At 37.6% G+C, this 23667-nt stretch overlaps 1 protein-coding gene across 1 annotated transcript in view; it reads right to left on the bottom strand.

Annotated features, from left to right (window-relative positions):
* ADAMTS3 (ADAM metallopeptidase with thrombospondin type 1 motif 3) overlaps positions 1 to 23667 on the bottom strand; it is a 307945-nt gene that overhangs the window by 60121 nt on the left and 224157 nt on the right. The window contains exon 5 of the mRNA XM_003414158.4: positions 13130 to 13329. Coding sequence (XP_003414206.2) covers positions 13130 to 13329 — 200 coding nt within the window. The remainder of the gene's footprint in view (positions 1 to 13129; positions 13330 to 23667) is intronic.

The raw sequence follows: 23667 nt of genomic DNA, 5'->3' as shown, positions 1-23667 counted from the left end.
ATCTGTATAAAGGTTCCTCATAAGCACAATTAAGTGTTCTGGAATTCCCATTCTTCGCAATGTTATCCACAATTTGTTATGGTCCACACAGTCGAATGCCTTTGCATAGTCATTATTGCATCATTATTCCATCATTATTGGAATCACCATTCTGCAATTAAGCATTATCTCTTACCTAGACATCTACAATTGATTTCCAACTGGTCTGTCTTCATCATCTGTAGGCCTCTTCAATCTATGATTTACAAAGCATGCAGAAGCAGGGTCGAGCCTTCCATGGGTTTCCACTTCATTTAAAATAGAATTCAAGCTTCTCCTGGTTTCTTGCACACTAAGCTCCAACCATGATGAGCTTCTTTTAGTTCCTAAAGCTCATGCCCTCACTTAATGGCTGGCTCCTTCTTTAACATCAAGTCTCAATTTAAATTTTCTCGAGAAAAGACTTTCTTGATAATCACATCTATGCACAACCCCTATCACTCATTTGCCCTGTATTCTCTTTCCCAACAAATTGTTGGTTCCCTGAATAGCTCTTATCATAAGTTGTATTTGTTTTATTTTCCCACCAGCCTGTAATCCCTTGTGGTGCAGGAAACATGTCTTTTATATTTACCACTATATATCTAGTATACATGATTAAAGAAGATACTTGCTAAAAGGCTGAATTAATTAAAATTTTATTGCATGTCTAATATATGTCAGTCTCTGTTTTCAATGTTGTAAACATGGAGCTTAATAAGATACAGTAATTGTATTCAAGGAACAATCTATTAGAGAACTGCTCTCAAGGAATTCATAAATTTTATAAGAAGAGGCTAATAGTTGATCTGGATCTTGATAAATGAAATTTCATAAAAAAATACAGAAGTGGGAAGGCAGAGGGGAAGAAGGGACAATGAAAAGGAGGTAATTTTAGAGACCAAAGAACAGAAGCATGCAAGTGGACTGTCACTGCCACGACATCCACCACTATCCTGATCATTAGAGAGATGGTGAAAAGATGAGATTTTCTGAGGCCGATGTGTCTTATTTTCTCGACCAACAATAGCTACTACCACCAAAATCATATAGAATATGTGAGCTCTTATTTCCTCACCTATAAAGTGAAGGGATTACCTTAAGAAGCTCATTAAGGTCCTTCACGATGTAGAAGCCCACAAATATTGATTTTTCCCTTAAATTATGAGATTCTTAAAAACATGGATCATTGTATTGATGTGTTCAATAAAAGATTAAATGTTTAAATCCCCAATTTAGGACTGGCAGATCAGTAGCATAAATCTGTGTGTGTGTGTGTGTGTGTCTTCTCAATAATGCTGTCACAGGAAAAAGAAAAGCTTATTATTGGAGATGCCTAAAAATTACTGCAATCTCATTTTAAAGCCATATCCATGTGATAATAACATGGAAAAAAAAAAGCCACATAAAAGGTTTGGATCCATTTTTTAAATTTTTTCTCCACAAACTGGAACATCTAACACCATCACTGCATAATCCAAGAGACTAATGAAAACTTCTGCATGGAAACAGCATTTCATGTCTATATTGGAATATTTCAAAAACCCATTTTGTTGAATTTTAAACTACTTGGTTTATGATTACCAAGTTGACGTGTATTCACAGAGTACTTACAGCTGAACTAAATGATTCTTGCTTTCTTCCTTTTCTTACAATTTAATTAATAAAATGAACTTATTTAGAATTACTGGATTCTTAAATCACCCTAGGTTAGCAAAATAAGGTCAGGTAACATATTTGATCAACACAAAATTTCAGTACTGTTCATTTTACGTACTGTAATAGTTGGCAGGCTTGTCTGTCTCCAAATCATTCTCCATGTTGTCATCAGAATTCTTATTTTAAGATTGGATCATGTGTTCTCAGCCTTGAATTACTTCTCACTGTCTATAAAATCCAAGCAATGGTTAAGCATTTGGCTGCTAACCGAAAGGTCAGCAGTTCAAACTCACCAGCTTCTCCACGGGAGAAAAGACCTAGCAATCTCCTCCTGTAAAGATTACAGCCTAGAAAACCTTACAGGGTAGTTCTATTTTGTCCTACAGGGCAGCTATAGAGTCACAATGAGTCAGAATGGACCCGATGGCACACAACAATGACGACAACATTATAAAATCCAGTATGCTCCTTAGCATAGCATTTAAAGTCATCCATAATTTGACCTTAGATAGACTATCATTAAATGACCTAATCTTCCCTTTCTCCTACCTCCTCCACCAGAAAAAGAAGGATATAAATTAAGAAAAGGCTTAAGAAGTCAGAGTGCATGAGTTTATTTATGTCACCTCACTAACTGCAAAGTTGGTCAAGTGATGCATTATCTCGACATCTGTCTCTCTGTGTTGCTGCTGTTATTAGTTGCTGTCAAGTTAATTCCAACTCATGACAACCACACATGTTACAGAGTAGAACTGCTCAATAGGGTTTTCTTGGCTGTAATAATAACAGAAGCAGATCACCAGGCCTTTTTTTCCAGGGCTTTTAACTCGTTCTTCCGAGTTCAGTCATGGCCAAAGAAGCAAAACTGGAACAGACCCGAATTTTCAAAATCGGGTGAACCAAAATGATAACCAGAATGGGAAAAATTATGGGCCAAAACCCTGCTACAAACTTAATCTCCCCCTTAGAAAACAAGAGCAGCGTACATGTTTCATAGCAAAAAACTGTCTTACCTGTCAGATTTTCAGCAGAGTTGGAAACAGTGGTGCCCCACTCAAAGACGGTGGGCAACCCTGCCAATAAGCCAATCTCATACACCAGGCTCCTGAAAGGGTTCACTGCACCTCTTCCGAGTCTCCCATTCCAGGGCATAAACTGTAATTTTTTCCATTCCAGTTATCATTCTGGATCACTCAAATTTCAAAACTTTGGGTCTGTTCTGGCTTCGTTTTTTAGGTCATGTGTGAACTGGCCCTGTTTTTTTCTGTAGTACTGCTGGGTAGGTTTGAACCACCAACCTTTAGGTTAGTAAAATCAAACCAAACCCACTGCTGTCGAGTCGATTCCGACTCATAGTGACCCTACAGGACAGAGCAGAACTGCCCCATAGAGTTTTCAGGGAGTGCCTGGCAGATTTGAACTGCTGACCTCTGGGTTGGCAGCTGTAACATTTAACCACCATGCCACCAGGGGTTTCATAGTCGAGCATAAATCATTTGTGCCACCTACAGATCTTTGCTGTGTTACAGGTGAGGGTAAAATGAATTATTCCATGAAAGCATTTAGTACAGTGCCTAGCACATAGCTGTTGTTGCTGTTGGGTGCTATCAAGTTGATTCCGACCCAGTGGTGAGCCCATGTGACAGAGGAGAATTGCCCCGTTGAGCTTCCTAAGCTGTAATCTTTACAGAAGCTGACCACCACCTCTTTCTCACATGGAGACACTGGATAGGTTTATATTTCCAACCTTTTGGTTAGCAGCCTATCACTTAATCATTGCACCACCAGGGTTCCTCAAGCATATTGCAGTCTCCCAGTAAATGTGAGATATTACTATTGTCATAAAAATTCTACTTCTGCCTCAAGTAATTACTCACTGTTCTCCTTTCACACTATGTACATTCAAGATCTGTGATTTTACCTATGTGGTTCCCTTATATGAATGCATTCTCTCTTTTTGCTCCCTAAAAAATTCTGTCCAACCTCATAGCCTGATCACTTGCCAACTTCTAGGTCACATTTTTCTAGATCCTTCCAGGTGGAAATTAATACTTCCTCATGCTATCTCAACTCTTTATAGCTATTGTTCTTATATCATGCCTTATAAAATATGTATTGCTCTGTACGACATTTTACACAGCAAGACTTTAATCATGTTAGAGGAAGAACCCATGTCTTATTCTTCTTTATATCCTCCCAGTGTCTTAAACACAGTAAACTCTCATCTAGTGCTGACTCTCATCCTTCTCTATATCCTCCCAATGTCTTAAACATAGTAAGCTCTCATCTAGTGTTAACTCGATGACTGGTTTCTAAAAACAGAACTAAACAAAGAAGAGAAAACCTCCCTGGGGATTTATATACCAAAAAACCCACTGTCCTGAGGATAGGAACCATTCCCAAAGCCAACTCTTCAGACAGGAATTGGACTGGACAATGGGTTGGAGAGGGGTGCTGGTAAGGAGTGAGCTTCTTGGATCAGGTGGACACCCGAGACTATGTTGGCATCTCCTGCCTGGAGGGGAGATGAGAGGGTGGAGGGAGTTAGAAGCTGGCGAAATGGACACAAAAAGAGAGAGTGGAGGGAGGGAATGGGCTGTCTCATTAGGGGGAGAGCAATTGGGAATATGTAGCAAGGTGTATATAAATTTTTGTGTGAGAGACTGACTTGATTTGTAAACTTTCACTTAAAGCATAATGAAAATTAAAAAAAAAAAAACATTGTCTTTGAGTCCGTTATGACTCATAATGACCCTATAGGACAGAGTATAACCGCCCCCTAGGGTTTCTAATCTCTACTAAATCTCTGTAATCTCTACAGAAGCAGATTGCCACATCTTTCTTCCACGGAGTGTCTGGTGGGTTTGAACTGCTGACCTTTTGATTAGCAGATAAGCACTTTAATCACTGCACCATCAGGGCTCCTGGGGAGTTGTACAGTCATCATAGATCTTCATTTTTTTATTTTGCATCATTTTCCTTCATGAAACTTATAGTCAAATTCAAATATATACTAAATGTTGTCCAGAGCTTTGCCTGAATTCTTATCATCCATCTCCAAAGATCTAACTTCTACCTAACATTAAAGTCAAGTTGAAGTATACCATTTTCATATCTGTGGCACAAAGAACTTGGTTTGTCCCTTTGACTCTCTTTTCTAAAAATAACCCAAACATTCAAGATAACCTTTGTTTTCCAAGTAGGGGCTACAACAGAGGCTCCACACCTAGAGAACTAACTTCAGTAAGGGAGGGGGTCCTAATGCAGTCATGCATATTTACTGAGTCCCAATGACTAATCGACCCAGGACCTTGAAGTGCTCTCTTTGGGGCTCCCTGGATTGGTGAGAATATGCATGCACAGGAGGAGTGGCATGTCCCTGGGGACAATGGAGGACCTTGCTACGAACTCTCCCAGACCTTACCTGATGTGTCCTATGTTTATATTCTTTCTGGTTATGATAAATGGGTAACTGTAAGTATAAGTAGTAGTTTCCATGAGTTCTGTGACTCATTCTAGTGAATTATCAAACCCACTGGGGACACTGAGAACCAGTAGAGAAGCTGGCATTTGTCTGTTTGGCAGGAACTGGAAGGACAGAATCCTAATTGTACAGACCCAACTCTGGGTGGCTAGGGTCAGACAGAGAAAGTGCCACATAGGTGGCTAATGTCAGAATGATGAAATGGGAAAGTGGGGATGTAAGTTTGGAAATTAGTCTCATGTCAGCTTTTATTCATACAACATTCTTCTTGATTTCCCTACTTCAAAGACATTTCTAATCCACTTTAAGTAACCAAAACCAAAACAGTTGCCACTTGGTCGATTCTAACACATGGCAACCCCATGTGTTTCAGGGCAGAACTGTGCTCCACAGGGTTTTCAATGGCTGTGATCTTTTGGAAGTAGATTTCCAGGCCTTTCTTCCCAGGAACCTCTAGGTGGATTCCAACCACCAACCTTTTGGTTAGCAGGTGAGCACTTAAGCATTTATGCTACCTAGGGACACTTTCCCATATAGTAGCCCATCTATATTTCCTTTCAGTCAATTAGCATTCTATATTGCATTATACATATTTATTTATAAACCTCAACTTCCCTAGTCAAATGTATGACCCTCAAGGAAGGAAAACATCTATATTATAAACGAAAGTTCAGTGCTTGAGCAACAGGGTACGTAAGAGGGCTATTTACTGAGAAAGGGTAGGATAAGTAGGTAAGACTCATTCATTTGTTGCTGTAAAATCTGAAAGTATCTGAAAGAGAACTGCACTGAAACAAAAAATGTTTAAGTAAGTCTTATCAAACTATACATTAAAAATGTTTATTCTATTGTATGTAAGTTATACTGTAATATAGGTTGCTTTCAAAAATAATGCTCTACATTTAATAGACAATAGATAAGTGGTAACTTTGGTGGAGGGTAAGACAGTGCACAATACTGGGGATAGCACAACCTGTACAAGGCAAGGTCATGGAAGCTCCACAGACACATCCAAACTCCCTAAGGGACAAAATTGCTGGGCTGAGGGCTGTGGTGACCATGGTCTTGGTGAACATCTGGCTCAATTGGCATAACATAGTTTATAAGGAAAATATTCTACATTCTACTGTGGTGAGCAGTGTCTGGAGTCTTAAAAGCCAGTGAGTGGCCATCTAGGATACTCCACTGGTCTCAACCCTTTGGGAGCAAGCAAGAATGAAAAAAACTAAAGACACAAGGGAGAGATTATTCCAAAGTACTAATGGACCACATAACAATGCATGCATAAATTTTTGTATGAGAAACTAACATGAGCTATAAACTTTCACCTAAAGCACAATAAAAAATAATAAAATAAATAAATAAACCACCAAAACCGTTGCCATCGAGTCGATTCTGACTCATAGTGACCCTATAGAACACAGCAGAACTGCCCCACAGAGTTTCTAAAAAGTGGCTGGAGATTTGAACTGCCAACCTTTTGGTTAGTAGCTGAGCTCTTAGCCACTACACCACTAGGGCTCCTTATCAAAAGAATGTCTAGTAAAGAGAGCAAATGCCTGAAAAGCATTATGGGAAAACAGATATCTTTGTAACAAATTTCACTAAACTGGCTCCTTGGGAATGAGCTTCATAAATTCCACTCACATCATGGTACTTCAGTCTTAAAATTTACAAACTTCAAGTGATGGAGTTATACTTTGAAATTTGCCCTTCTTTTGTTTTTGATCATTAAGTAAACTTCCAACTTGCCTTTAATCATTATAAGTCATAGATGTCCTAAATCTCTTTAGGGTATTTCTCCTTTTACCTTCAGAATACAGCCAGGAACCATTATTTTCCATCATCGATCAAAAGAAAACTATGAAGAATAAGACCTGTTATCTACCCATTTCTCTGTATTATATTCCTTCTTAGCAAACTCCATATTTTCTCCTGCAGTAGCTAAGACATATCCCAAAGATATGAAACACTGTAAGCATAATAAAGCCTGGTAGATAGTAATTAACAGGTTAAAAAGTCAACTTAAAGAAAGCAAATACAAAGAAATAACCACTATATCTGGTTCAAGAAAATGTTGTGACTGGCCCAGAAGGCTCAGACTTCAGTAAGCTGAGCTTGATGGTAGCTTACGTGATAATATTTGTTCTAACACTATTTGAATTTCAAGATACAAACAAAAACTCTTGGGGGAATTTTCCAGGTAGTCCAACAATTGCTTACATTTTTTACTCTAAGATATTCCCTTTCTATTTCTTTATTTTCAAAAATTTACTCCTGTTATCTCCTCTCAGTTTCTCTCCTTTATTGTCCTACTAGGAGTCCCTTGTTGGCACAAATAGTTAAGAGCTCGGCTACTAACATAAAGGTTGGCAATTTGAATCTACCTGCAAGTTCTTCAGAAGAAAGGGCTGGTGATGTACTTCTGAAAGATCAGCCATTCAACACTACAGAGTGCCGTGCTACCCTGAAACACATGGGGTCACCATGAATCGGAATCAGCTTGACCACACCTAAGAAAAACAACAAGTAATGATTTTCAACTAGAGATGTCAATCCAAGTTACTCATTGTGCTTAAAAAAACAGTAGCTTTAAGACCCTGCTTTTTTTTTTTTTTTTTTCAGGCCTTGTTTGACCTCTAATTCAGTAGCTCTTTTTTTTTGCCTCAGTACCTTTTCAATTTATGTTCCATCATCCTGGAGAATGCTTTCCCCAGTTCTTTACCTGGCTCTCTCCCTCACGGAATTTTTTTTATCTCTGCCCAGAAATTCCTCACAGAATTTCTGTATCTCAGAGATGCTTTTCCTATCTCCCTATGAAAAAATAGCCCACTCTTGACTCTCTATCCCTTTACTGTGATTTATTTTTTTTTAGAAGTTATCACTACCTAAAATCATTTATTTCATCATTTTACTATTTATTACCTGTCTCCTCCACCAACCTCCAAAAGGGCAGAGAGTTTTCTGTAGTGTTCATTGGGATAGTCCCTTATGCCTAAAACAGGCCTGGCCTATAGTAGCCAATGAGTCAATATTTGTAGAATGAGACATGCCTTACAGGTGAGAACCACTTTCCTAGAAGGCAGTCATGTTACAACATGGTAAAATTAAACATTTCTTAATATAACAAGAATATATGATTAAAGGATCCTGACAAAAGCTTAACATATATGACGTAATTCTTATTTGAAACATAAAAAGCTTGTCAAGAATCTAGGAATGGGCAAACGTCATGTTGTTTTTGAATACACTTGTATCTGATTATCTTTAATTCTTACTTCCTTGTCAACGAGGCTTAGAAAATATACACAATTTATACAGTTAAAAATACAAGGAGATAGAAAGCATCTGACTATTCTTTCCTTCACTGATTTCACAAAGGAGCTGGAAGATGGGAAGAAGGTATTCCTCCCATCACCTAGGGGGCTTCTTCAAACAAAACACTTGCCTCTTGCCCCCAGGGGAAGGTGCTAATTTAGGGAGCTGCCTTCCCTATGTCCAGTCTTCAAAAATTGCATGGCACGTCACCTATAGAGCTTTATCTCATTCATATGCACAGTCATCAATATCATTAGGCAAAATGGCCCTGAAATAGATTAAATATATATGTGCCCAAAAGGTGGCCAATTCACATGGCTAATTTAAAGCAGCAGATAAATCAAAACTATTTAACATTGCTCCTGAAATACAATGCAGTGTCTTCAAGTGTTGATCTTGGTTATACTTGAACTGTGATAAACCGGAGTTAAAATTAAATATAACTCTAAATTCCTAAACCAGACAGCTTCCCCGCCCAATATCACCGTCTTTTTTAGCGATTACTACACTATGATTATTTGAAACTCTTTTACAAATTGTAGATACTTTTAAAAATTTATCTCAATTTACTTTACTTTTTAAAGCCTGTTTCCTCTAGAAAAACAGCAATAATAATTCCTATCTCGCAACACAGTTGAAAAAATTATGAGACCTAATCATTGTTAATTTACTTCTTAAGCATTGCTTTCATTATATCATTCAGCTGATTAAAACCTTCATTTGTCATTCATTTCCTCTTGTTCTAAGTCCAAAACTTCTGCCTCCCAAGATGGCTCATATCCTAGCCCTACATTATCTGTTCATCTGTTAATCAGACATAAAACTTTTAATTAACTTTTAATATTTGAAGAACCCTCTTCACAATAAGAAAATACGGAAAAAGAAATACAATCCTCCCTTTAGAAAGTACCTCAGTTTAAAGTAAAGGGAAACCATGAAGCAAATCATTTGGACCTGGAAGCACTTCCTTTACTTGAGAACTGTACAGTAAATATCTTCTGGGTTCTGATAAGAAACTACATTGACAACCATGTAAGCAAAAAGAATCCATTTGTTGACTAAGCAACTAAAGCAAAAGTGCCAAATGAGACAAAAAGGCACCTTGCTCTTAGACATAGTGACACCCTTCCCCCAATCAATGCAAAGTGATAAGAATTTTTTTTTTTTTTGGGCTATCAATTCTCTTTAATAGTTTGTCTCAAAATACCTGACATGCAACACCTCTTTATCTACGTAGGCCTCAAAATTTGGTGAGCCATGATTTAGATAACCAAGGAAAGATATAAAACATGACAAATGTAATAAGAGATAATAATCATTTGTATATTATGGTGATTTAGTAATTTTAGGAGAAAACCTCAATTTTCCTGCCCTCAAAGTTCCACGAGGCATTTTCATTAGAATATCAATGCTGGCTTCTCTTCCCTTCCCTCTTATCTGATAAATTTGAAGGGCACGGTCATTTCAGAGTTTTGAATCTTCCAGTGTACCGTAGGATAAATGGGGTGCTGTAGAGATGGATTCTGTCTTCTGTCTGCCATGCTTAAGGCTGTCTTCCTGCCCCTACAGGGAAAACTTGAAATTACCCAGCTGGAGAGGGATGAGGTTGAGACAAAGACTACCTAATTCAGAACAAGGCTTCTTAATCTTGGTATTACTGACATTTTGGGATGGATAATTCACAATTCTTTGTGGTGTAAGGTTGGCCTGTATACTGTAGGATGTTAAGCAGCATCTCTGGCCTCTCTCCCACTAGTGCTAGTAGCACCCCTTTCCCAGTTGTGGCAACCAAAAATGTCTCCGGGCATTGCTTCATGTCCTTGGAGAAGTAAGGCAGGGACAACCTGCACTCAGTTGAGAACCACTGATTTAGAATAAGGAAACACTTTGTTAAGTCATGTGCAATTTAGCTCTCATCAATAATCAATTTATTTTATTTTACATTTGTCTGATCAATAGCTATCTTTCAGTTGATTGTGAACTTGGAAAGGGAAGGAGAGGATTGTTATTAGTGCCTCCACATTAATTACTTCAGATACAAGAAACTTATTAAGTTCTAAAAATTATTTTCTCTCCTATGGCTCCTTTTCTCTGATGCTCCAATAACTTTAGAATAATTTCTGGTATTTGATACAGAGGCTCAGTCTATTATCTATCACTCATGATGGGCTTAAAAACAAAAGTTCATTTGATTGTTATAAAATCTAAAAATGCACACACTCCAAACTAGACTTCCTACCCGGTGAATATGCTATAGCCATTTCTACTTTCTTGTTAATAGATTCTACCTAGAAATCCTTTACATTTTCATATATCCATCAAAAAACAAAAACAAGTAAACAAAAAAAAACAGAAAAGCAAATCTTTAAAGACCCCATTCAACTCTCAACTTCCTGATAATTTACAGAGTTAATGAACATCTTGTTGAGCCCTTCAACTTTATAAATGTGGAAACTAAGTCCTGGAATGAAAAATGATTTATCTAAGATCACAGGGCCAATGAGTGATAGAGCTGGAACTAAAGCCTAAGATTTCTAAAGTCCCAACTTTAATACTCTTGTCACTTTGAGACTTGAGTGACTATTTTGAGATCTTCCTTCTCTAAAGTCCTAGAGTATTTATAATATAGTAATCATAATATAATTGTTAATAATAGCATAACTTTTTTGGCCAACAAGCTTATTTATTTCCCATGCATTTATCTTTTATTCCCAACTAAATTATAAGTTCTAGCATTCAGCTGCTAATCAAAAACGTTGGCAGTTTGTATCCACCAAACCCTATGGGGAAGTTCTACTCTGTTTTATAGGGTCACTATGAGTTGGAATCGAGTCAACAGCAACAGGTTTGGTTTTGGTTTTGGTGTGAGGTCAAGGACCATAGCAAACCACTGCGTATTACTCCAAGAGCCTTGTGTAGTTCTAAGCACCAATTAGATGCCTAATATGTCTACTGACTGATTGCCTCCCTAGTAGCAGGAGAAAGCAGCCCAGAGATAAAATGAAAGACTGAAGTGGGAATAGCATCTCCATTGGAATTTTTAAGTTTTAGATAATCTAGGAAGTACAATTTGACAGGCAGAAATAAAACATGATGGTATATTTATAAAAAAAATTTATAAATACATGTACATAAAACACCTGTATTTACTCATTTAATCCTCTCAACATCCCTAATAGGTTAGGTCCTATTGTTTTTTCTCATTAAACAGTAAGGAAATTGAGGCAGGAACAGGGAGGCTAAGTAAGATTACACAACTAGCACGTCATACAAAAAGTTAATAGGCAAGTATTTGAAAACATTTATATAATTCACAAATGATGATCTTCTATACCAAAAAACCAAAACCAAACCCAGTGCCGTCAAGTCGATTCCGACTCATAGTGACCCCATAGGACAGAGTAGAACTGCCTCATAGAGTTTCCAAGGAGCACCTGGCAGATTCAAACTGCCGACCTTTTGGTTAGTAGCCGTAGCACTTAACCACTACGCCACCAGGGCTTCCAGTACACATCTATCTTAAAGGCTAGTGACTTGCTTTCTGTATGACGTTTGGTCTTCATAAAAGAAATTAACACCAATGAACAAATAAAAATATATTTGAATTTCTATGCTCATTTTCCATTTCACAGAGACATGATTTATCTGTACATTTATAAATTGACACTTCAGTGAACACAAATATATTTAAGCTAGCACATAGGCTTAAACAATATCATAAACAAAACTGTGATTCATGAAGTTAAGAATTTTTCTTCACAAGTATAACTGTTTGAAGTCTTATCTTAAGCATGGAAAGGGAGATGGTGAACAATATAGATGCCCCCTCAAAAAATTAAAAATAAAAGCCTAAAAAGTGAGACAGAGATAGAGAGTGTTAAAGAAAGAGAACAGACTTAGTCAATAAAGATACTAGATCAACAGCATATGTATTTTATAATGGTATGAGTTAAAATATATAAAATAGAGCCTACTGGGTAACTTACAAAAGGAAAAAAAATACAAATAAAAAGAATACCAGTTTGGGGATGTTTACAAAATTTCTTTTGAATTTGATTAAGGTTCATAAAGGGGGAAAAAAAGGGAAATTTAAAAAGCCCTTTAGTGAGTGCTGTGTAGCAGTGTGTTAGTTGAACGTGCTTTGTAGGTATATTACCTTTAGCTTTAGGATGGTGAAAACTATCACACTTGTCCAGAATCTCTACAATAAGAATCCACAGAGTTATCAGCCATAATTACATTTCATCCTTTGGGGACGCAGAATGATGCTGGAAAGAACTATTTCATCCTCCACGGTCCACACCAAGGCAGATGGATAAAGTCCCGAGAGATTTCTTACCCGATAATAAAAGGAAAATCATAATTCACTAAGTTCTATTCCCACTGTGTCTTTCTAAACTCATGATTTCCCCTTGGTGACAATGGAAAACTAGTTGATCAACCCAAAAAAATGTTTGCTTCATGCTTTATTTTTTTCATTCTTATATTTTAAATATGTAGGCCAATATTTCAATTTAATACAGTTATTTACGCATGTTGGATGTGGCACATGGAAATGGAGAGTCTTACATTGGTTTCCAAAAGATACCAGCAAAAGCAAGAGAGATGAACTAAAAGAAAGAAAAGCCTCAAAAAGGAGTAACTACTCACAATGTTCATCAGGGTGAGGAGGTAGTTTTGGACATGCTCTTTGCCATGGAAACGGACCACAGAGTCGTCCACGCCCAGTAGCACCTCGATGTTGTAATCGTTTTCTCCCGCGTGTCTGCGGCGTCTCATTGTCTCATTCAGCTGCTGTTCAATGTTGCTGTAAACGGCACCTAGATCATCAAGGCTTTCCAGATCTGACTCTATTAAGACACAAAAGAGACCCAGGCTTTTAAATTTTCCCAATGGGCCTTCTAATAACTTTCTTTAGAAACAAGTCTTCTAGGGTGCTTATCATTATAACCCATAATAACTGAGATGCTGCTTTCCAGTGTATTGCTTAGATAATGTGAACATGTATAGGCTCAGATGGGTTTTGCATAAGTTCATCAGAGAACACTAAGGGTAAAATAATATCATTGTACAAAGAGCAGTGCCAACATGCTGAACTGAATGCTCCCTGAGGGCAAGAGGGTTTAGTCTTGTATATCCAGTGCAGAGCAAAGGTAGTGGGGATAAAGAGCATGTGCTAGTTAGGTAATTATTAAATAAATGGATATTATGAATAAAAATCATATGGCAATATGTCTACAGTAGTTAATTCAAGTTACCACAATCACGGAGTATAGAATTTATATCATATACACTGAAACTACTCCTCTTTTCAGTTGTCTTAATTTAAAAATCAAATTATAGCATGGCATCACAACAGCATCTAGAAGTAGGATTATCTGTCACCATATCTTACTTAATTTCTTCTGCTTACCGGTTTCTAGTGAATGCTGCTAAGGAAGAAGTAGATATAAACAGTATGTAACGCTACATATCTCCATGTTTGTACTAGCCATCATCCGGATTGTGGTTAATTTCAATTGCTATATATCTGAAGTTGTGAGACACCAAAGTAAGAAGTCAGTTTGAGAATTACTTTTATCTGACAAAAAATAAATGTGCAAGTATTTTTTTTTTTTATGCAGTTCAAAGAATTTAAATATTTTACTTTTCACGAATAGCACTTCAGATATACACCTATACATATATAGAGAGATACTCTCAGGTTCTAATGATCTAAACTATCTGTTTTCGGATTACTATATTTTTGGCGAAGAAAAGGTTTTAGTGAATCAAAAAATAAAATCTATCATTTGGATATTAAAATAATTTATTATTCAAAACTGCTGGTATAAAAATTGAAAGCATATTCATTCCCATTTCAAATATATAAAACCTGGATGGGATCTCATTTTATAAACTACCTGGATGTCTAAAACAACCACATATCTAAAAACAAGTTTGACAGAACCCATTCTGACTCATGTTTTATATGGAGGTTTATTTAATGCTGCACTGGGGCCCATAAGCCATCTCAATCAGTGTCTGACATTAATGAATAGGTATTTTTCTCTCTCCCTTTGTGGTTTTAGTAAAGTTGAGGGGGGAAAAAAAAGTGTCTCTTGGACAGCAAGATTGATGACCAAGCCCTAGCCACACAGGATTAGAAGTAGAAGTACAGATCCCACTTACACCTTTTCCACCTTTAAAAATATATATAGAAACACCAACACCCACCCCCACGAGCATGGCCATAGGCTCTGAATATGACTGCTCAGGGCTGAAAGCTATACTGTAACTCACTTTGACCCAAACCCAACTGCTAGCTCATTAGCTGGGAATTTTCTCCTCACTGGGGAGTTGCATTGGTTCCACAATACATAAATAACTCTCACCATCATCCACATCAAAGAGAAAGTTTTCCTCAAAAGTTGTTTTGAAGAGTGGTAAACCATCACTGAGGGCAAGAGACTACACCTGCAAACAGCTTTACTACTAACCTCAAGTCTTTTCACACACTTGAGATGTGAAAGGTTGTGATAGCTATTGTAAAAACAGGAAATTCATACATGAGCTCCCAGTTCTAAAAATGGCTCTTTTTGGCAGAACTGTCAGAGACAACGTCCAATGAAAATATGCTAGCAATGTCATCATAGCATTAAATCTGACACATGAATCAAGAAGCTGAATAGTCATTTCAGAAAGATAGTTCATTCTGCTCTGCCTAGCAGCACATCTTTGGTTTAGCTTTTGCATCCCTCCTTAAATAGGTGGTTTTCTGGTAAGAAAAGAGAATTTTGTTGTTGTTGTTGTTGTTGTTGCATGAGGAACGTGTGAAAGACGAAAATTACTTTTTATTTCAACCATTGCTTTGTTAAGAATACTTTTATTTCCCTGTTCTGTTCAATTTTCTTTTCCTTGATTGCGAAAGTGAACAATTTCAAACCATTCCAAAGAAAGACAACGGCATCATTTCTGGCACTTTTAACTATGCACATAAGAGTAAATACATTCAGGGAATAAACAGTGTAGCTATCAAGGTAATAGACTGGCTCAAACCTAGGAAGATAAGGGTAAATTTCAAGGCAACCACAAAGAGAGTTAAGAAACCTACTCATTAAAATAAAGAAGAAAAACATAAAGTCTCAGTAAAAACAAAATCTACAAAAACAAAAGAAATGAAAAAAAAATCTGCAAAAGGAATTCAGCAGAGGAGAGTAAGACGAACAAAGAAAATGTCAGCACCACAAAAAGGCACTATAAAATGACAGCAATAAACTCACACCTATCAATAATTACACTGAATGTAAGTAGCCTAAATGAACCCATAAAGACACAAAAAGTTAACGGAATGGTTAAAAAAAAAATCCATCAATATGCTGTCTACAAGAGACACACCTTAGAAACAAAGACATAAATTTATTAAAAATCAAAGGATGGAAAAAAATATATCAAGGAAACAGCCACCCAAAAAGAGCAGGAGTGACAATACTAATCTCAGATAAAACAGATTTTAAATAAAATCTACCACAGAAGACAAAGAAGGGCACTATATAATGATTAAAGGGATGATCCATCAGGAAGACATAACCATAATAAATATCTTCGCACACAAAGACAGGGGTCCAAAATACATAAAACAAACTCTGAAAAGAGAAACTGACAGTTCCAAAATAATAGTAGGAGACTTCAATACACCATTCTCTGTAAAGGACAGACCATCTAGGAAGAAATTCAACAAAGATACAGAAGATCTAAAGGCCACAATCAGCCAACTTGAACTCATAGACATACATAGAACACTCCACCCAACAGCTGCAAAGGACACATTCTTTTCCAACGCACATGGAACATTCTTCAGAATAGACCACATCTTAGGCCACAGAGCAACTTCAACAAAATCCAAAACATCGAGATAATACAAAGTATCTTTTCTGATCCTAACGCCATCAAAGGAGAAATTAATAATACAAAGACCAAGGAAAAAAATCAATTACATGTAAACTGAATAACAACCTGCTTAAAAACCAATGGGTAACAGAAGAAATCAAAGATGGAGTCAAAAAATTCCTAGAATCAAACAAGAATGAAAAACACATCATAACAAAACCTTTGGGACACAGCAAAGGCAGTGCTCCAAAGTCAATTTACAGCAATAGATACACACATCAAAAAAGAAGAAAGGGATAAAAGCAAAACATTAGCTATACAACTCGAACAAATAGAAAGAAAACAGCACAAGATGCCCACAGCCACCAGAAGAAAGGAAATCATAAAGATCAGAGCAGAAATAAATGAAATAGAGAACAGAAAAATAATAGAAAAAATCAACAAAACCAAAAGTTGGTTCTTTGAAAAGATCAACAAAATTGACAAACCACTGGCCAAACTGACAAAAGAAAAACAGGAGAGGAAGCAAATAATCCAAATAAGGAATGAAATGGGGGACATGACAACAGACCCCACTGAAATAAAAAGGATCATAACAGAGTATTATGAAAAACTATATTCCAACAAATTTGAAAACCTAGAGAAAAAGGACAAATTTCTAGAAACACACTACCTACCCAAACTAATACAAAATGATGTTGAAAATCTGAATAGACCCATAACAGGAGAAGAGATTAAAAAGGTAAAAAAAAAAAAAAAAAACTCCCAACAAAAAAAATAAGTCCTAGCCCAGATGGCTTCACCAGAGAATTCTACCAAACATTCAGAGAAGAGTTTGCACCAGTACTACTCAAACTACTTCAGAATACAGAAAAGGAAGGAATACTTCCAAATTCATTCTAGGAAGCCAGCATAACCTTGATACCAAAATGAGGTAAAGACACCATAAAAAAAGAAAATTATAGACCGATCAATATCTCTCATGAATATAGATGCAAAAATTCTCAAAAAAATTCTAACAAATAGGGAGGGCGGAGCCAAGATGGCGGACTAGGCAGACGCTACCTCGGATCCCTCTTACAACAAAGACACGGAAAAACAAGTGAATCGATCACATACATAACAATCTACGAACCCTGAACAACAAACACAGATTTAGAGACGGAGAACGAACTAATACGGGGAAGCAGCGATTGTTTCCAGAGCCTGGAGCCAGCGCACCAGTCAGGTATGGCACGAGCACAGAGAGCTGCTCCACCCCCATGAACTAACCCCGGGAGGGGGACCAGCCAGTTCCGCGGGCGGCGTGGGACACAGCCGGTAGAAGAAGTCCCCGGGAGGCACTGACTGGTCTCGGAGCAGGAAGAGCAGTGTCCCAGCCGGGCAACCATCCCGCCGGGATTTGGACTGGACGCAGGTACGGCATAAACACGGAGAACCGCTCCACCCCCCTGAACTAACCCCGGGAAGGGGCCCAGCCGGGTCGCGCGGGCGGCGTGGGATGCAGCCGATAGGAGAAGTCCCTGGGAGGCAGCGACTGGTATTGCAGCGGGGAGATCAGCGTCCCAGCCGGGACACTCGGTCACAGCACAAGCACGGGGAGCTGCTCCACCCATCTGAACTAACCCCGGGAGGCGGCCCAACTGGTTTGCGGAGGCAGCACAGCCACGCGGCTGGAGGGACGAGAAGTCCCCGGGAGGCAGCGACTGATTTTGGAGTCGAGAGTGCACCATCCCAGGAGGGGAGCCTTGACGCTGGGCGTGCGGCTGGAAGCGGAGGATCTGACCGTGACTCCAGCAGGCCAGACCCCCCAGGGGCAATCTCCACACAGCCAGCACACATAGGCAACGCGCCCGCGGGAATCTCAGATATAACAGTCATTCCAAGCAAGACAAGCAACTCTGGCTATATTCTGAGGTGCTAATCTCCTATCTCTCTGTTCCCTCCCCCACCCTCCCCAGGCGCCTTCATTAACATCCGAATAGCCTGAGCCAGAGGGAGAACTCTGATAGGGATCTGACTGCATTTTTTTTTTAGCGGATTTTCTGGAAAAACTAGTTTCCCAGTGATGGCTCGGAGACAACAATCCATATCAAACCACTTAAAGAAGCAGACCATGACAGCTTCTCCAACCCCCCAAACAAAAGAATCAAAATCTTTCCCAAATGAAGATACAATCCTGGAATTATCAGATACAGAATATAAAAAACTAATTTACAGAATGCTTAAAGATATCACAAATGAAATTAGGATAAATGCAGAAAAAGCCAAGGAACACACCGATAAAACTGTTGAAGAACTCAAAAAGATTATTCAAGAACATAGTGGAAAAATTAATAAGTCGCAAGAATCCATAGAGAGACAACATGGAGAAATCCAAAAGATTAACAATAAAATTACAGAATTAGACAACGCACTAGGAAGTCAGAGGAGCAGACTCGAGCAATTAGAATGCAGACTGGGACATCTGGAGGACCAGGGAATCAACACCAACATAGCTGAAAAAAAATCAGATAAAAGAATTAAAAAAAATGAAGAAACCCTAAGAATTATGTGGGACTCTATCAAGAAGGATAACCGGCGGGTGATTGGAGTCCCAGAACAGGGAGGGGGGACAGAAAACACAGAGAAAATAGTTGAAGAACTCCTGACACAAAACTTCCCTGACATCATGAAAGACGAAAGGATATCTATCCAAGATGCTCATCGAACCCCATTTAAGATTGATCCAAAAAGAAAAACACCAAGACATATTATCATCAAACTCGCCAAAACCAAAGATAAACAGAAAATTTTAAAAGCAGCCAGGGAGAAAAGAAAGGTTTCCTTCAAGGGAGAATCAATAAGAATAAGTTCAGACTACTCAGCAGAAACCATGCAGGCAAGAAGGGAATGGGACGACATATACAGAGCACTGAAGGAGAAAAACTGCCAGCCAAGGATCATATATCCAGCAAAACTCTCTCTGAAATATGAAGGCGAAATTAAGATATTTACAGACAAACACAAGTTTAGAGAATTTGCAAAAACCAAACCAAAGCTACAAGAAATACTGAAGGATACTGTTTGGTCAGAGAACCAATAATATCAGATATCAACACAACGCAAGGTCACAAAACAGAACGTCCTGATATCAACTCAAATAGGGAAAGCACAAAAACAAACAAATTAAGATTAATTAAAAAAAAATACACATAACAGGGAATCATGGAACTCAATAGGTAAAAGATCACAATAATCAAAAAAAAAAAAAAAAAAAGAGGGACTAAATACAGGAGGCATTGAACTGCCATATGGAGAGTGATACAAGGCGATATAGAACAATACAAGTTAGGTTTTTACTTAGAAAAATAGGAGTAAATAATAAGGTAACCACAAAAAGGTATAACAACTCTATAAATCAAGATAAAAGCCAAGAAAAACGTAACGACTCAACTAGCATAAAGTCAAACACTATGAAAATGAGGATCTCACAATTTACTAAGAAAAATGCCTCAGCACAAAAAAGTATGTGGAAAAATGAAATTGTCAACCACACACATAAAAAGGCATCAAAATGACAGCACTAAAAACTTATTTATCTATAATTACCCTGAATGTAAATGGACTAAATGCACCAATAAAGAGACAGAGAGTCACAGACTGGATAAAGAAACACGATCCATCTATATGCTGCCTACAAGAGACACACCTTAGACTTAGAGACACAAACAAACTAAAACTCAAAGGATGGAAAAAAGTATATCAAGCAAACAATAAGCAAAAAAGAAGAGGAGTAGCAATATTAATTTCTGACAAAATAGACTTTAGACTTAAATCCACCACAAAGGATAAAGAAGGACACTATATAATGATAAAAGGGACAATTGATCAGGAAGACATAACCATATTAAATATTTATGCACCCAATGACAGGGCTGCAAGATACATAAATCAAATTTTAACGGAATTGAAAAGTGAGATAGATACCTCCACAATTATAGTAGGAGACTTCAACACACCACTTTCGCAGAAGGACAGGACATCCAGTAAGAAGCTCAATAGAGACACGGAAGATCTAATTACAACAATCAACCAACTTGACCTCATTGACTTATACAGAACTCTCCACCCAACTGCTGCAAAATATACTTTTTTTTCTAGCGCACATGGAACATTCTCTAGAATAGACCACATATTAGGTCATAAAACAAACCTTTGCAGAGTCCAAAACATCGAAATATTACAAAGCATCTTCTCAGACCACAAGGCAGTAAAACTAGAGATCAATAACAGAAAAACTAGGGAAAAGAAATCAAATACTTGGAAACTGAACAATACCCTCCTGAAAAACGACTGGGTTATAGAAGACATCAAGGAGGGAATAAGGAAATTCATAGAAAGCAACGAGAATGAAAATACTTCCTATCAAAACCTCTGGGACACAGCAAAAGCAGTGCTCAGAGGCCAATTTATATCGATAAATGCACACATACGAAAAGAAGAAAGAGCCAAAATCAGAGAACTGTCCCTACAACTTGAACAAATAGAAACTGAGCAACAAAAGAATCCATCAGGCACCAGAAGAAAACAAATAATAAAAATTAGAGCTGAACTAAATGAATTAGAGAACAGAAAAACAATTGAAAGAATTAACAAAGCCAAAAGCTGGTTCTTTGAAAAAATTAACAAAATTGATAAACCATTGGCTAGACTGACTAAAGAAATACAGGAAAGGAAACAAATAACCCGAATAAGAAACGAGAAGGACCACATCACAACAGAACCAAATGAAATTAAAAGAATCATTTCAGATTATTATGAAAAATTGTACTCTAACAAATTTGAAAACCTAGAAGAAATGGATGAACTCCTGGAAAAACACTACCTACCTAAACTAACACATTCAGAAGTAGAACAACTAAATAGACCCATAACAAAAAAAGAGATTGAAACGGTAATCAAAAAACTCCCAACAAAAAAAGCCCTGGCCCGGATGGCTTCACTGCAGAGTTCTACCAAACTTTCAGAGAAGAGTTAACACCACTACTTCTGAAGGTATTCCAAAGCATAGAAAATGACGGAATACTACCCAACTCATTCTATGAAGCCACCATCTCCCTGATACCAAGACCAGGTAAAGACATTACAAAAAAAGAAAATTATAGACCTAAATCCCTCATGAACATTGATGCAAAAATCCTCAACAAAATTCTAGCCAATAGAATCCAACAACACATCAAAAAAATAATTCACCACAATCAAGTGGGATTTATACCAGGTATGCAAGGCTGGTTTAATATCAGAAAAACCATTAATGTAGTCCACCACATAAATAAAACAAAAGACAAAAACCACATGATCTTATCAATTGATGCAGAAAAGGCATTTGACAAAGTCCAACACCCATTTACGATAAAAACTCTTATCAAAATAGGAATTGAAGGAAAATTCCTCAACATAATAAAGGGCATCTATGCAAAGCCAACAGCCAATATCACTCTAAATGGAGAGAACCTGAAAGCATTTCCCTTGAGAACGGGAACCAGACAAGGATGCCCTTTATCACCGCTCTTATTCAACATTGTGCTGGAAGTCCTAGCCAGGGCAATTAGGCTAGACAAAGAAATAAAAGGTATCCGGATTGGCAAGGAAGAAGTAAAGTTATCACTATTTGCAGATGACATGATTATATACACAGAAAACCCTAAGGAATCCTCCAGAAAACTACTGAAACTAATAGAAGAGTGTGGCAGAGTCTCAGGTTATAACATAAACATACAAAAATCACTTGGATTCCTCTACATCAACAAAAAGAACACCGAAGAGGAAATAACCAAATCAATACCATTCACAGTAGCCCCCAAGAAGATAAGATACTTAGGAATAAATCTTACCAAGGATGTAAAAGACCTATACAAAGAAAACTACAAAGCTCTACTACAAGAAATTCAAAAGGACATACTTCAGCGGAAAAACATACCTTGCTCATGGATAGGAATACTTAACATAGTAAAAATGTCTATTCTACCAAAAGCCATCTATACATTTAACGCACTTCGATCCAAATTCCAATGTCATATTTTAAGGGGATAGAGAAACAAATCACCAATTTCATACGGAAGGGAAAGAAGCCCCGGATAAGCAAAGCACTACTGAAAAAGAAGAAGAAAGTGGGAGGCCTCACTTTACCTGACATCAGAAGCTATTATACAGCCACAGTAGTCAAAACAGCCTGGTACTGGTACAACAACAGGCACATAGACCAATGGAACAGAATTGAGAACCCAGACATAGATCCATCCACATATGAGCAGCTGATATTTGACAAAGGACCAGTGTCAATTAATTGGGGAAAAGATAGCCTTTTTAACAAATGGTGCTGGCATAACTGGATATCCATTTGCAAAAAAATGAAACAGGACCCATACCTCACACCATGCACAAAAACTAACTCCAAGTGGATCAAAGACCTAAACATAAAGACTAAAACGATAAAGATCATGGAAGAAAAAATAGGGACAACCCTAGGAGCCCTAATACAAGGCATAAACAGAATACAAAACATTACCAAAAATGATGAAGAGAAACCCGATAACTGGGAGCTCCTAAAAATCAAACACCTATGCTCATCTAAAGACTTCTCCAAAAGAGTAAAAAGACCACCTACAGATTGGGAAAGAATTTTCAGCTATGACATCTCCGACCAGCGCCTGATCTCTAAAATATACATGATTCTGTCAAAACTCAACCACAAAAAGACAAACAACCCAATCAAGAAGTGGGCAAAGGATATGAACACACATTTCACTAAAGAAGATATTCAGGCAGCCAACAGATACATGAGAAAATGCTCTCGATCATTAGCCATTAGAGAAATGCAAATTAAAACTATGATGAGATTCCATCTCACACCAACAAGGCTGGCATTAATCCAAAAAACACAAAATAATAAATGTTGGAGAGGCTGCGGAGAGATTGGAACTCTCATACACTGCTGATGGGAATGTAAAATGGTACAACCACTTTGGAAATCTATCTGGCGTTATCTTAAACAGTTAGAAATAGAACTACCATACAACTCAGAAATCCCACTCCTCGGAATATACCCTAGAGATATAAGAGCCTTCATACAAACAGATATATGCACACCCATGTTTATTGCAGCTCTGTATACAATAGCAAAAAGTTGGAAGCAACCAAGGTGTCCATCAACGGACGAATGGGTAAATAAATTGTGGTATATTCACACAATGGAATACTATGCATCGATAAAGAACAGTGACGAATCTGTGAAACATTTCATAACATGGAGGAACCTGGAAGGCATTATGCTGAGC

The sequence above is a fragment of the Loxodonta africana genome, chromosome 5 (assembly GCF_030014295.1).
Source record: "Loxodonta africana isolate mLoxAfr1 chromosome 5, mLoxAfr1.hap2, whole genome shotgun sequence".
NCBI classification, from domain to species: domain Eukaryota; kingdom Metazoa; phylum Chordata; class Mammalia; order Proboscidea; family Elephantidae; genus Loxodonta; species Loxodonta africana.
This window is presented reverse-complemented; position numbering and strand designations above follow the sequence as displayed.